Source organism: Ceratotherium simum, chromosome 3 (genome assembly GCF_057802395.1).
Source record: "Ceratotherium simum simum isolate JZ-2026a chromosome 3, ASM5780239v1, whole genome shotgun sequence".
In the NCBI taxonomy this organism is placed as follows: domain Eukaryota; kingdom Metazoa; phylum Chordata; class Mammalia; order Perissodactyla; family Rhinocerotidae; genus Ceratotherium; species Ceratotherium simum.
The window spans coordinates 16507701-16523658 of record NC_141902.1 but is presented as its reverse complement, the minus strand read 5'-3'; the positions used below and the strand labels follow the sequence as shown (position 1 = coordinate 16523658).

Here is a 15958-nt window from a genome sequence, read left to right as displayed (position 1 = left end):
TTTCAATTGTTCATTTTTGTTGCCGAGTAATATTCCGTTGTATAGACATATCACAATTTGTGTATCCATTCACCTGTTGGTGGATGTTTAGGTTGTTTCCCTCACTACGTTTTTTATTGGCTAAAGAAGCAAAAGTCACCAAAAACTACATTTGAGTAGAAGCATCATAAATAGTTCTTGGCAAGGTATTTAGATTTTTTTTCCTTTAAGAGAATTTACGGTATTTTCAGAGTTAGAGTGCTTTAGAGTAAAGCAGCAGAGCAAGACGCAGCTTCTCCCTCCAGAGATTTCATTTCCTGTCCATTTGCTCCTGAAAAGATAACTCTGATCTCCCAAATAGTTTTTATGCATGCCTGACTCACCAAATGGGCACCACATCATATGCAATCAGTTGCAGGAAGGAAAACCAGGTGTTTTTTTAATCTATAGCCAGTCAGAGTATCTAGTAGCAGAAAGCAAAGTCAAACTGATGCTAGAGAGCTGTGAAAGAATTAGGAAAAAGAACCAAGCACGAGGGCCTGGCTTAAACTTGGGAGATAAATTTGCATAGGTAGCACCATGTTGTGTTGGGCAAACAATAACCAAACACGTAGAAATAGCCTTGGAAAACTACGTGCCTACTTCAGTTTGATTAATGAGAAAACATGGGAGGAAATGGTGATAGTGAATTCCTATATGTTAAGCACCTGTGAGTGCCAGGCAGTTATTAGGTGCTAGGAATACATGATGAATGGTTTGGCTTCCTTCTTCCAAGGATTTGAAATCTAAGGGAGATGACCACAGATTAAGTGTAGTCATCTATAGACCCACAAGTGATGAATTAATATAATTTTGAGCACTATACTTCTTGTAGGATAAGCGAAGTACTATTCAGAGCACAGAGAAAAGTTTTATTGGTTCTTCCTGAGAGTAGGACAGGCTCAAAGACGTAATCTGATATAGACCTCGCAGGCCATGTATGATTTGTTGGATAGAGAGGGGAAGAGAGGAGATGGGAGGAAATTTTATGGGCAAGTAGGAGAGGTGTGGTGAGCCAGCTGGTGTGGCTGAGACTAGGTTGGGGCTGGGTGGTAAAGAAGACAATGTTTTTTTAATGGATTGAACTTTTCTCTGGGGACAATGGGGACTCATTGAGGGTTTGATTTTATTTTAAAACAGGAGAGTGACATGAATCAACTGTAAATTCCGTGGGTATAGGGTCAGCTTGCCATAGATTAACTGAATGAAGTCCCTGGCTCAGATGAGAGAATAACTGTGGGCATAATGGAAAATGGATTTGAGAAGAGCATTTGAAGGATGCCGGTACAGGCAGTCTGTTAGCAGTCTCTATAAATGTGCTTTGTTGACTAACGAATATATGGATATAACACAAAATTCTAAAGGTAAATAAAGGAAGAGAGTAAAAAGGTAGAAAGTCAAAAGTAGGCCTCCCACCTATGTCCCCCCAGTTACCAATTCTCCTCCCTTGAGGCAACTACTGTTCCTTGTTTCTTTACATCCTTTCAGAATTATTCCAGGTATTTGAAAACAAATGCATATGTGTCCTTAACTTTGTTGCCTTAATTTATACTGGCAATAATTCAAAATCAGTAAATATAGAACTACGTCATCCTTTTGAGTGGCTGCACAGTGTTCTGTTTATGAATATGCCATAATTTATTGATGAAAATTTAGGTTGTTTGTGGTCTTTTCCTATTGTAAACAGCACTTCAATGAATATCCTTGGATATTTATCATTTGCATAGTATAAGTATATCCTTAGAATAAACACCTTACATGTGAAATTTCTGGGTCAAAGTTTATACACATTTAAAATTTTCATGGATTGCCAAATTGTCTTTGATAGAGATTGTACCAATTTATACTTAGCAATGTGTGAGAATGCCTATTTCTTCACATTCTTGCTATTGGAATATGTTATCACATTGGTTGATCTTTGTTCCTTTGATAGTTACAAATGGCATCTCACTGTAGTCTAGTTTGTATTTCTTGTATTTTAAGTGGTGTTGAGTACCTCTTCGTATTTTTAGGAGTCATTTGTATTTCTTTTCTGAAAACTGTCTGCTCATATTCTGAGCCCATTTTTCTGTTGAGTCATTGGCCTTTTGCTTCAGGATTTATGGGAGCTTTGTTTATATTAAGGAAATGAGTCCCTTATCTGTGATATAAATAGAAATGTTTTTAAAAGAAACTGTTTTTTGGATTCTATTCCAAAAGAACATTGATATCTCAACAGTTTAAGGAATCCAGGGTTAGACAGATCTGAAGGCCAGGCTGATAAGCAAAAGCATGTTCGGATTCCAGTCCTGGAAAGACCAGAATGTTCTAGGGAGTTTGCTTACACAGTCATGGATGGAACGAACAAGCCTAAGATCAGGGAGGCTGTTGTTGAACGAGTGGAATAAATGATGTCTGAGCATCGAGAGAGCTGGAGAGGATGTGGGTCAGGTGGGAGGTAGAGAAGAATAGAGGGGGAAGATTAGAGAGAAGGATGAGATTAGAGAGATGTGTCAACAGTTCTTTTTTCCATGCTTTCTCTTGTCTAGTGAGAGCTCTCATTACCAACATCTGTTTCAGCTTCCCTGGTCTCCCCTGAGGTTACTATCGTCCTTGAGAATAGAACAGAGAGGTCTGCTGCCCCACAGTGACAGAAGTCTGACCAAGACTTCATGTGTGGAAGGGTCTGGAAATTGGCTGAAAGCTTCTCTGTCTGTATGTGGAGCAAGACTGAAGCTGCAGGGCTATCCTAGGGGTGTGTGAACATTACAGGTAGTGTTTTCATGGAAAAGAGGGGAGGATGTTACAAGAGCCCAGTGGTCATCGGGGGCATGCACTGGAGTTGAAGCAGACTTTGTCTTTCATACCACTGCCGTAATTATGGGACTCTAGTTAAAGGAAGCAGTAAATTATACTCACCGGAAAAAGTGCAAACCATCAAGAAGAGCATAAAATTAAAAGTAAAAAGCCTTACCATCCCTTGAGTAACCAACATAAACAGTTCGTTCTATATCTTTTTGGACTTTTTTATGTAAAAGTGCACACATTTTAAGGATTTTTTTGTTCATATTATATATACTGTTCAACAACTTGCTTTTTGTATCTAAATGTATCTCAGACACCCTTCTGTCAGTACAGAAGATCTACTGCATATTCTAGCAGCTCCTTAATATTTTATTGTGTGGATATGTCGCAGTTTATTTAATCATTCCCATGATGATGGCCAGTTAAGCTGCCTCCTTACTTATGCTTTTGCAAATAATACTACACTGAGCATTCAGGTTATTTTAGCACCAGTTGAGAGTCGCTCTCTGTCCCATTAGTGTGTGTCTACAGCAGCACACAGGACCCCCATGCGATAGAGTCTGTCATTCTCTAGGGACAGTTTTTACTTTAGGTCTTAAAAATTGAGTAGGGCCCGTGTTTGTGTGTGTGCGGAGTTTTGAGTCCATGCTTATAAGGGTAATTTTTAAAGCCCACCGTCCAGAACTTTGTTGTTCATTTTAGGATCGGTGCCTGCAATTTGAGGTGGCTACCACAAGGTGGCACAGAAGCACCAAAATCCTGCGGACAGTGCTTACAGTCTTGTACCCTTGGTACAAGGTACCAAGCCCTTTCAAACCCTTGGTACCCTTGGAGGGTTTGAAAATTTTTCCTTATTGTGTCATTACCCTAAGTACTTACAAAAACAGATTGGATTAAACTACTACTATGTCTGGCTAACAAAATCTCTGTAGATATTTTTATGCATTTATTGTCTATATTTAGATCTTCATGTTATATCATATTTTTTATTAAATAGCTTTCATTTATATCATAAAAGAAACAATATACCTCTCACAGAGTTTTTAGCCATACAAGAAAATTTCCCAAAATACATTCAGCTCTTTTTCTTTTGCTTGCCCTCCTGTCTCCACCTCTGCTCCATTTTTCATTGCTTGAAGTTAAGAGATGACAGGCCTTCCTTTTTCCCATCTGCTGGTGCCCACCTCTCCTTGCCTCTCTTCTTTGCCAAGATGATAGGTAGCCCTGGCCGGAGAAAGCTGAGCTTCACAAGACCAGCCGCTGCCACGTGGCTGTTCTGCTCAGCTAATGGGAGACAGGCGGTCAGACTTCAAAAGCCAGAGCTGTGTGGATTTGGCCAACACCTCCCTTAGTCTCACTGAGCAGGGCTGGGGCCTTGTAGGAACTTTGCAGTTCCGTTTGCTTGCCCCCTTGATTCCCATCAGCTTAAGGTGAGTAGCTGAAATTAGTAGGGAGCAGCGTGACTTCTCTTTGGGGGATTTGAAATACTCACCCCCCAGCCTTGAGTTACTTCCTTTGGTAGCTTGGGGATGGAAAGGTCTGTGGGGAATTTATAGCATGCAGGCATTCTGAGGTTGACGTGTGGGGACAGGAGGCTCATTTCGGACATGTGAAGGTCCTGGACCACAGTCCTTTGCTCATGTAATTCTGATTCTGTGTATCCAGGAGACAAATGCTGTTGTCTTCCCTTTTCAGTTAAAAAGGATCCCTGAACTGTTCAAAGCACCTGGGAAGGTAGTTTTTGCCTGACTCAGTTTAAGGACTCCTGTGCCATAATACCCAGCAGTTCTCATCATTTTGAAAATTGTTGGTGCCCAGACATTTTACTAATTTATTACTTTATTTATTCTTCTTTTTAGGACGTAATGGCTGTTTTAAGTCAGAATGCCAGGGAAACACTGCATTTATTAAGCACTTCCTATTAAGGGCGGTGGTATGCTAAGCGCTGACGAGCAAGTTTGCAGACTGGCTTTGCACTCTGGGGGTTCATGCACACACTGAAGGACACTGTGTGTAGACAAGAGCCAGTGGATGACCTAACTCACATGAGCCAGGGTGCTGCCACCTACCGTCTCCCTGTGTAGACCGTGTGCAGATCCTACTATCTACTGTGTTACAAGGAATTTTGAAATCTTGATACAGTTCACTGGTATAAATGATATTAAGGTAAAAGATTCAGACCTGAAACAGAGCTTTACATTAGCCAGAAAAATGCCTGTCGAATCTACTGAAGGTTGTTGTGACAATCAAATAAAAATGTCGTACATGTGGATGCCTTGTTCATTTTGGGGGAGTCATGCGCATCTTCCTTGGAGACCCAAGAACATGCGGTGTGAGAAGCGTAGGTGTTCCTAGAGAAGTTGAATCTCTCCCCACCCACCCTTCCCTCAACGATTCACCTGTGACTGTCACCTACTTGAGGGACAGCTTGTGTCTCTTTGGTGTCTCCTCTGACCCCCAGCCTTGCACATTCATAATAGGTACTAAAAATATCTGCTAAATGAATGAATGAGCATTTGTAAAAACAGTGGTACAACCACTACAGGCAGCAAATTATAACTAATATTATAAATCATCAAACAATAACTGAGAATGTTTGCAAGTTAATATATTTCCTCTACTATTTCCAAACCGACATGGACTCTAGTCACAGAACTTTCTGGGTATTGCCTGGTATATTTGTGACAAGAAAATCACCTATAGAGGGAAAAAATAAGAATGTTTTCTTCTGTTTTCAGAACGTAATTCATCCCCTTTGGCAGAAAACACAAGGAAAATAAAAATGTTAACTCAGATATTAGAAAGGTTAAAAAAAATTCCACAGGTTAACATTACTATTTCAAAATATGAGGACTATATGACTAGACAGGATGTTAATGACTTGACATTACAAAATTTATTAAATTTATTTTTAAAGCAGTTTTGTTTCCCCTCTCAAATGCATGAAGCATGTGGGAGTTGGAACAGATCTGCCCCAGGCTGCCAAACAAATTTTTAATGGAACTGGAGTCCTTCAGGGATTGTCCTATATCCACATAATATTCTTAAGTCGTGGTGTTTGCAGTGGGATCTGTATATTAGCAGATTTACGTGTGAATAATATACTTACATCCATCCATCACCTTGGTGACTCCACATCTGTAGGGGCTGCTGCACATCAATTATTCCACCGCAGGGGGTAGAGAGATATTTGGGCCAGAATTGACCTCTTTTTCAATCAGGGCCTCAGAACAGTGTGTTCTGGAAGTCAAATGGTCCCTTTAGACAGAACCTCTGTTTGAGAATCCATTTGGCCTAATGTGGCCATGCTGGGAAGTCAATGTGATTACCTGTGCCAGGTGTGGAGGGGGCATCCAGAAAAGCAAATGAAAATTTGGTCACTAAGAGGCACCATCAGCATTCAGGATCTCCCCCATCTATCTAATTCTCGCATAAGATATTAGCAAGTCTATCAGAAAGAATGTCAACCTTAGTAAAATACATTTACCTTCCACAAAAAAAATCAACTATTTGTTTAAAAGACATTGTGATTTGTTTGAAGACCTTTCAAATGCTTGGAAATGCATTTTCAAATGCTTGGAAATGTTTTTATTATCTGAGGCTTCAGGAAGAAAGTCTCCTCAGGAAGAATGAGGATTTTTCTCTTTATGTCTTAGTGCCTTCTTCTTTTTTTTTTTTCCTAAAGAAAACAAAGTTTTTATAATGCTTATCTTTTTGATCATAAACTTGGAACTTCTTTCTCAAGAGTACATAGTGCTTTTTATTTTTTTAAGCTTGTGTTATTATACCTGGAGGTGTGTTGCATATTGTCATAACTGATCAATCAGTGACAAATGTAGCCACTTCATTTTGTTGGGGAGATATACAATTGTGGTGTTGGCTGACCATTTGTTTAATTATGTGGTAAGTACCATATGATGAGAGGGTAAAGTTAAATTGATGATTTGGGCTATCTCAGCCAGGGTACAGTTTACATGGCAATTACACTGGGATCATCTAAGTGTAATTGGCAAGTAATTTTGCAAGCGAAGGAACATGACAGCTCATTTACATGGTGTTCACTGAGTAAAATTTGGGGACATTTATTAACCACTTCCCAGCGAAGAGTGATTGCACCAATATCTCCCAAAATGCTATAGCAGTTTGAAAGCTACATGGAAAGTTTTTGGTATGAATCTTCATTCATTTGCTCCCTGAACATTTGTTAGGTGTGTGCTGTGTGCCAAGCACCGTGCTAGGCACTGAGGATAGAAAAATGAGTGCAAAGTTCTACTCTCAAGGAACTCATGGGTGGGAAGCAGACACATCATCAATAGTTACACGACAATGTAGTAAGTAGAGGTTTGAGCTCTGCACAGTGCTCTGGATGCTGAGGAGGGGAAACTGGGAGAATGGAAGATGGTCAGGGAAAACTTGCTAGAGCAGTGACACCCGAGATGAATTTTAAAGGATGAGCAGGGCTTAGCCAGGGGAAGAGGAGAAGGACTTTCCAGGCAGAGATACCGGCAAAAGCAGACTCTTGGGGGAGCAAGATGGCTAGTGTGAGCTGGAAACTTAAAGTAGTCCAGGCACATTTCAAGGCAGGGGCCCAAACAGCAGACATGGCTGGGGTCTTAGAGGGCTCTGTACGTCATGCTAGAGGCTGGGCTTTATCCTGCAACCTTGGGAAACCATTAGAGAACCATTTAAGAATAGGAACATCATTTTCGGAATCGTTTTGTAGACAGACCATCTGTGCAACGGAATGTTTGTGTTGAGCTATTACGATATGCTAAGCTCTGTTCTACAGGTATCGAGGCTTTTCATCCTCACTGCAACCCCATGAAGTAGGCACTAACATTTCCCCCTTTTACAGATGAAGAAACTGAGTACACAGAGTTTGCCCAAAGTTACACAGTGGGTGATGGAGAAGCTAGGATTTGAACCCAGGCTGCCCAGCTCTAGAGCCTATGCTTGTCACCAGCACCCCACACCATGTCATAGCCCCCTTGACGCAACTGAATGCATATCCCTGTTTATAAGATGCACATCCTCCTCCCCCTTACCCCCCACTAGACTGTGAGCTCTGTGAGGTCAGAGACTACGGTCATCTGTTCACAGCCACATCCTGCACACTTAGGACAATGCCTGCTCCCTCATAGGCACACCACAAATAAAGTATAAGTGTAGTTTTGAGGGGGCCGTGACTGGAGGTTGCTTAAGTCAACCTGGCAAGGGCTGACGATGAGGGCCTGAGTCTAAGGCACTGTTAGTCGATATGGGGAGGTGAGGACGGGGACATATATTGGCAGGACTTGCTGGTCGATTGGACGTATGGATTTTGTTGGCACATTCCCACAATGTTCCTGATTTCCAGCTCCTACACTGGAGACAAGACTTGGCAAAAGCATCTGAAGCAGAGGGGAGCTGGAGCTGCTCTTCACAGAGTTCTTAAATTCCTGAGAAGAGATGTTGCGGACTCAGGATGAGAAGTTAGAAGAAACTTCCCTGGAGATAGTTAAAAATAGAATGGACACATCTGCCTGGAATGCTTGAGGGACAGCGCTGCCCTGGGGTAGATGAATGGTTAGATGGCCTTTGGGATTCTTCCCCTTTTGAAAATTTTCTGGTTTGGAATAAATAAAAATTCTCCTGAGCTGTCTATCCTTAACTGCCTGGCTTAAAGAGAAAAGCAAAGTGTCCAAGGACTGGAAAATATTGAGTCCAAATGCCTGGATTGTAGATGAGGAAACAGAAGCCCGGAAGGGTTAGATGACTCGTCCAAGGGCACACACCTGAGGCACAAGGAAGACCCAGAGTCTTGGCCTCTCAGTCTGTGCTCCCTCTTCCCTGAATCTCAGATAGCAGCACCCATGTTTTGGTGCCCCCTGTGGGCAGGCCTGTGCTCAGTGGTGACACAGAAGCAAAGAGAACTTGATATCTGCACTTGAGGAGTTCTGAGAGCCTCAACCACAAGTGCCCCCTGTCACCTAAAAATGCCATAAAATGCCATTTACTATATAGAACATTTGGAAAATAGAGAAAAAGAATTTAAAAGTCTGTGACGATTTTTCTTTAGCCCCACTCATTGCCAGGCACTGCTTCAAAGCCTTACAATCATTATCTCTAATTCTTACAACCCAGAAGTTAGATGACATTATTTCTGTTTTATGTTTCCTAAAGCACTGAGAGCTCATTTCATAAGACCAGACTATGTTAACTCCATGTCCTACCAGGCACAAATGATATCAACATTTTGTTGTGTTTCCCTACACTTTTCTTTCTCTCCGTACTGGGACTGTTCATTTACATAGCTATATTTTATCGTAGATACGATTTTGAATCTTCATTTTTTGGCTTGTAACATGTTCTACGTATTTTTCACGTGATTTCATCATCTTCATTTTAATGGCTATATAATATCTTAGCAAGTTTTTAGGAGGTCCTTAAACAAAGAAATATTTACTCATAAAACTCTTTCCATTCTTGGGGCTGGCCCGGTGGCGTAGCGGTTAAATTCGCGTGCTCCCCTTCAGTGGCCCAGGGTTCGCGGGTTTGGATCCTGGACGCGGACCCATGCATCACTTATCAAGCCATACTGTGGCAGCGTCCCATATAAAGTAGAGGAGGATGGGTACGGATGTTAGCCCAGGGCCGATCTTCCTCAGCAAAAAGAGGAGGATTGACAACGGATGTTAGCTCAGGGCTAATCTTCCTCAGCAAAAGGAGGAGGATTGGCAACAGATGTTAGCTCAGGGCTGATCTTCCTCACAAAAAAAAAGGAAAAAAAATCTTTCCATTGTTGGCACACATGGCATTTGGAAGGTATGTTTTATATTTTGAGGACCATCTGACCATCCTGTATGGGTGGCGTTGGAGAGAGGAGAAGAGAAGCCACCAGGCTCTGAACAGAGGATCATGGCTTTCTTCCCCACCAAGAGCCCGTCTGGGAAACGTGGGACAGTGCTGGGCACAGCTCAGTGTGGAGCGTGGGGAGAGATGGCCTGAGGCAGGTAGCAGATGACTTTCCAAGCCTCTGCCTTTCTGTCTGAACACACATTCTTCCTCCTGCCCTTGCGAAAAAGCAAGTTTTCATTTTCTTAGGGTAGTAAAAATCTTTTGTGTGAAGAAGTGTCATCAAGTGCCTTATTCATCAGCATATATACCATCTCTTTAAAATGACAGTGGGAGTAAAAGTTCATCAGTTCAATATGTCTTTCACATTTGGAGACTCCTGACTAATAACCTCTGGTATTTATCATCAGAACAGCCAAAGAACTAAATTCTGGCACACGCTGCTCTCACGCACTGAGAAAAACTTAAAAAGACAGAAGATTTTCTCCAGTTTTCCTTCTTCCATTCATTTAGAAGAAAAAGCATACCTTTTTTTAATTAAAAAAAAATGAGCATGCAAAAACATCTGGCCTGTATTATCATAGCAGCCTCCTAAATGGCCCCGTTGTCTCCAGTCTTCCCTTTTAAAATCAACTCTGCACAACAGCCAGAAAGACCTTTCTAGAACACAGAACGGCACCAGTCGCTCTCCCATGTTGTTGGCGTCTTCCTCCATGACTCTTTCACGGTTCTTGGAGTTAGGTGCCACGTGTAGCCACAGCTCCCACCTCCCCTGCTCGCACCCTGTTCCAGCCACACCAAGCTGCTCGTGACTCCCCTCTTCCTGCTACAGTAAAGGGTATCTCCAGGCCCACATACAAATCAGTCCTTTCTCCACAAATTCCCTGCCAGGCTCTGCCGAACCTGGCTCCCAGCTCTGGCTCCCACAGCGTCTATCCAGCACTTATCACACTCCTACGAAATAGAGCCCATAGTCTTGTTTTTACTTGGCCAGCAAGATAATTTAATTTTTTAAAAAATAAGTCTCATTGGGAAGGGCATATCACTGTTCAGTTTGCTTAAGGCCTCATCACTCTCTATTATACTCCAAAACCTAATTACACGTTTATTCTATGCTGGGCCACATAAGGCTACTTGCTTTCTTATCTCTTTTACCCAATAGACTATAAGATGCACGTGCCAGGATTGTAAATTGTTAAGTTTTGCATCTATAGGTCTGGGAGAGACTGCTCAGTAAATATCTATTGTATTAATTTATGCTTTTAAAATAACTAAAATTAGGTCAGGAAAGACTCTTAACTCTTTTTGACCCCTCTGTTCACAAACATAAAACTCATGGGCCCTAATGGACCTTGCAGACACTAGCAGTATTCCATGGGGATGATTCAAAATCTATGTTCGTGATATGATGCTGCTAAGACTGAGCCACTTTGGATCTTTAACCCTCTGAATATGATTTTGGTCTTTCTCACTATTTCCTGTACTGGAGATCCGTATCTATTCTCATGATCCCTCATGAGTAATCATTCTTCACATTTGTCATAGTTTTGTCCAGCAAGGCTTATATATCCTTGGTTTCATTTTATATCCACATGACTGCCACACTCCCATCAAATGAGGCTCTTCAGAAATTTGAATGGAATAGGGTTAGATGTAGTATTTTATCTGCTTTGTAAGGTCTTATCATGATCAAAGTTCAGTCAGTGTGCTTACCCAAATTTGGACCCTGCCAAGGAGTAAGGCACCCAGATCTGTATATGCTGGTAAGGCTAGAAGTTGCAGTAATGGAAGCCCCCACTGGTCAACCTCTGATGTGTCATCTTTTTGATAATCTAGTTCTTTGTCTCAGTCACTGTATTTTCCATTTCCTTAGTTATTCTCTTCTAGATCTTCAGTTACAAGCTGCTTTAGAGACACTAAAAAAGATCTGGTGTCCCACAGGACCCAGATGACTCATATTTATGGAATTCCACATAATCAGTGACATAGGACTGTGGTACCTGCCTATGGCAGTGTTGTTGCCATAAATTAAATCTCCAGAGAAGGTCTGCATTTTCAGGGGGTGCTATGGAAGTTGCAGAGGGACTATGTACCATAAGGCACTGCTGAGGAGACGTGTTAGTAGCACAAGAATGGAAATGTGTCTAAGTGTCATGTTCAAGAAAAAAGAATAAAGAAAATAAAATCCTTTCATCTAAGCTTCCATAGGGAAGAGGTGGGGGCAGATGGGGAGAGCTTATTACGTAATCCGTTAGCAGCCAGAAATTTCATTGACAATTTTGTTAACGTGCCTGCTTGGCTGCCTTCTCAGAGGCCCATTGTGAATTCCTTAGTTGATATTATTAATGGTTAATGGGTGAACCTGAAAATCAAGCAATACTGTACCATTTGGGTAATGGTTATACTAAATAGTTCTTTTCTATGGCGTCAAGCTTATCAGCTTATCTTTTTCCTAATAATGAATACCTCATCTTCTCCAATTTCCTAATCAAATGCTTCCCTATCATTTTGAGATAGAACCAGACCCAGCTGCATCTATTCTATACTCTTGGCTTCAATTATGTGAAATTATCCCACCTACTCACAGGCTCTTGGTTTTCTTTGGCTCTGAGACGTAGGCCTGATGCACCTCTTTGGGAGCTCCTGATTACCAACCTTTCAGCACGAGTCTGTTGTAAGTAAACAGAAAATCAAAGAGCGCATTAGGCTAAATTTACAGTTATGAGGAAATCTCTAGAACAGATTTCTTCCTAAATTTTGGCACTCAGGTTTATCTCAAGTGCTTTTTTTTTTCTGTCCCTTCTCCCTGAAACACACACGTACCTCATTTTGCATGGCATTGTTGTAGAGTTGAAGATTCCACTGCAGTGGCAAAAAGTAAATGTAGCCATGTTTTGGCTATAAAATAATAAATATTTAGCTTTTCATAGATATTACATTGTTTGGCTTGACTGGAAGCATCAGGATACCCATACTTTGCCATACTTTATTTTATTCAACCAAATACCTGTAGCTGAAAGAGGACAATACAAGAAATAGTGAACAACCCTTGGGGAAATCTAATATTGTCTCTTTCTCTCATATTTAGCTCTAAATTTACTGTTTTTCATGCCTCTAGTTGGATGAAATGATTCATCATTTTGGAGTCAATTTTTTTAGTCAAAATTCTTATCTTTATACTTCAAGGCCTGGTCTGTCTGTCCCTATCTCCTTCATTTCTAGCTTCCTTTGATTGTTTTGCTGGTTCTTCTGAATTTTAAAAAGATCCCTTTTCTCAGCTAAGAAGAGGAGAGCCCAGGCTCACCACTGAATATCCAAGATGACTAAGGCTGCATTTCCTTCTCCTAGTGACATGTGTAGGTCTCCTTTGATGCTAGAGGACATGCTTATACCCCCTAAATCACTATTACCTGGCCCAGTGTATGGAATAGGCACGATACATGGTTTCTAAATGAATGAATGAATGAGTGAATGAATACCTGATTTCACAATTTATGGTTGTTGAACCTTTTTTATCCAAATTACATTCCAACTGGGACTGTCTCATCTCAAACTTGTGTCAAATATTCTTAATATTAAATTCAGTGCAGTGCATGCAGCTATTGCTCAGTGAGTGCTTAGTGAGAGCAAAATATCTTGTAAATTTTGGAGACCTATCACGGAGAAGCCAAAATTTGGCACACAATATTTACAAATCCATGCTGGTTTCAGTTAGTCAACTCAAGGAATGGATTTTCACCCTGAAAACTGACCATTGATTCAACAGATTGGTTACTATGATTACTCACCATTGGACCTCCTGTGGTTGGAGTGCCTTATAATATTCCAGAGATGGAAAAGTCTTTGGAGAACCATTTATATTTCTTGAAATATTTAAATGGAAACCTTCCCCTTCAGAGAGTGCTATTGATCCAGTTCCACAGATATCCACTATTCCTGCAAACATTTATCAAACACCTTGTATGTGACGTGTATGGGAGATAAATGTGAAACTGTCAATTCTTTCAAATTGTTTATAATTTGGTAGCCAAGCTTGAAAATAAAGCAGAACACAGTATGATAAATTCTATAATAGAAGCAGATATAAAGAACAGAGGTAGCAGAGAGAGGGAGTAATTAACTCCACGTAAGGCATTGGGGAAGGCTTCCTGAAAGAAATGGCTCTGAGTTGGAATCCGGCCATGACAGCAGTTTTTATCTTTTGGATGACTATCATGAGTGAAAATGCCCCTCATTCATAAAGCAGTGTCACATTGTAAGGAATAAACTTTTCAAAATCAAAGATTTAGAAAGCATTTGACTCAAAACAGCACCCAAATCCACCTCAATATTGTATGGTTTGTGAGATATCTGAGAAACAGAGCTGAATCAAGCCCTACTATATTAATGGGTTTATATATATGCACATAAGGCTAATATAATTTATACTGCCAATTTTTTATGGTTTCATAAATATAGCTATCACTAACATTTTTAAAAAGTGAAGAAAAGAGCTCATATGTGCTGGTAGAAATTCAGTGTATTTTATAGAACACTGCTACTCTTGATATAGCCTACGGGATATGACTTTTCATAAAAACCTAATGAATTTCTAGATTTATCAGCTGTTTCCAAACAGATTAGCACTCTGCTAATCTAATGGAAACATTTTCAGCCCAGATCCCAAATATCAATAGCTTTTAGTATTGCAAGTTAGTTTGTCTATTGGGTAAATTGGACTGTGTGGTTCTTGATAAAAAGTAATAAGTAGTTTTGTATGGCTGTTTTGTGTTTAACTGCCTTGCCAGGGTTTGATGCTCATATTTTTCCTTGCAGAGTTTTAAGTTGAATGTAGACAGTCATTGTGCTCTCAAGGAAGCGGTGGAGGAGGAAGGGTACCAACTTCTCGAGCTTATTGCATCTCACAAAGCAGGTAAATCCTCCTGAAATATTGCAAGTCTTTACGTCTCCAGACTATTAAGAATGAAGAAGCATTGCTGTAAATTACTGCATATATTCACTTCCTTATGTATTATTAATATTTACATTATCAGATTGACCTTCAAGATTTATAAATGTTTCATATACTGCATACAATGCTGTGATACTTATAAGATGAAATACTGCCTCCAAATGGTCTGTTCATTTTATTTTGGGCTTGCTGTTCGCCTGAGTTTCAATTGAAATCACATTCCTGAAAACTTCACGTTGACATGCTTTTTGATGGAGGTGCTCTGGAAATAACATTAAGATAATGCATGAGAATTGTGCATATCGTTATAATGCATATGCATTAGGGTACTTATAGATATCATTACAGATATAAGGCAGGCGTCTAGCGATATCTGATTTTTTCCCTGCCAATTCACGCACGTGAACATTTTGCATGTTCTTTGCTGGTCATCGCGTTAGTAGAGTTTTGGCCTTAAACCAATTCTTACCCCAGTATTAATGTATTTATGAAGAGTAGATTATGAATAAAAAATAGTTTTGTCATTTGGTTATACTTATCCTGGTAGTAAAAGACAAGAAGACAGGAGGAATTACAATTTGGCTCTTGCTTTGAGCTTACCGCAGCTAAATAAGAAAAGAGCAGCCTTAATCGGATGTGCTAATGCTAAAGACTGCTGTCTTAATTCTGACCCATTTACAGTATTTCTCATCGAATTAACTTTACCTATTTCCATACATCTTTCTGATCATTATGAAGTCTTCACACAGATACACACAGGGCCTTTTATTTGGAAAGTGAAGCTGTACTGTTAATAATTTTTATATATCGTAATTTTTCTTCCACATGCGTGTTTTTAAGTCAATATACTGAATCTAAGTCAATTCCAAACCATTCCTCTGTGTGGCTGTCCCATTTTTGTGGCCTTATGCCTCTTGTCAAGTCAAAAATTCCCAGTATCTCTCCTGAGTGACAAAAGCTAATATGGCGGGTGATGGTAATAGTAGTTTAAAACTGTGTTTATTGTTTGAAATATCCATCTGATTTACTAAATAAACAATAATGGTGGGTAAAAATGCAGTGGAGGCGGTAACTTGTGCCTTCCCCTCCTTTTGGAGAAGGACTGAAGGACATGCTGCGGATGATTGCCAGTCAATGGAAGGAGCTGCAGAGACAAATCAAACGGCAACACAGCTGGATTCTCAAGGCTCTGGATACCATCAAAGCCGAGATTCTGGCTACTGATGTGTCTGTGGAGGATGAGGAAGGCACTGGAAGCCCCAAGGTAAGTGGCTTGAAGTTTGCCTTATTTCCTCTTATTTCTGTCTTCTTTTGAACTAGGCACCACTGAAGTTTTCTTTCCACCCCTAAGGCTTTTCGTTTCTGCTGGGT

The 15958-nt window shown here is 40.4% G+C and overlaps 1 protein-coding gene across 3 annotated transcripts in view; it reads left to right on the top strand.

Moving 5' to 3' along the window:
* AKAP6 (A-kinase anchoring protein 6) overlaps positions 1 to 15958 on the top strand; it is a 467551-nt gene that overhangs the window by 258241 nt on the left and 193352 nt on the right. For all 3 annotated transcript variants that reach the window (XM_087422756.1, XM_014780419.2, XM_087422751.1), the window contains 2 exons: positions 14452 to 14548; positions 15688 to 15851. In XM_087422756.1, coding sequence (XP_087278882.1) covers positions 14452 to 14548; positions 15688 to 15851 — 261 coding nt within the window. The remainder of the gene's footprint in view (positions 1 to 14451; positions 14549 to 15687; positions 15852 to 15958) is intronic.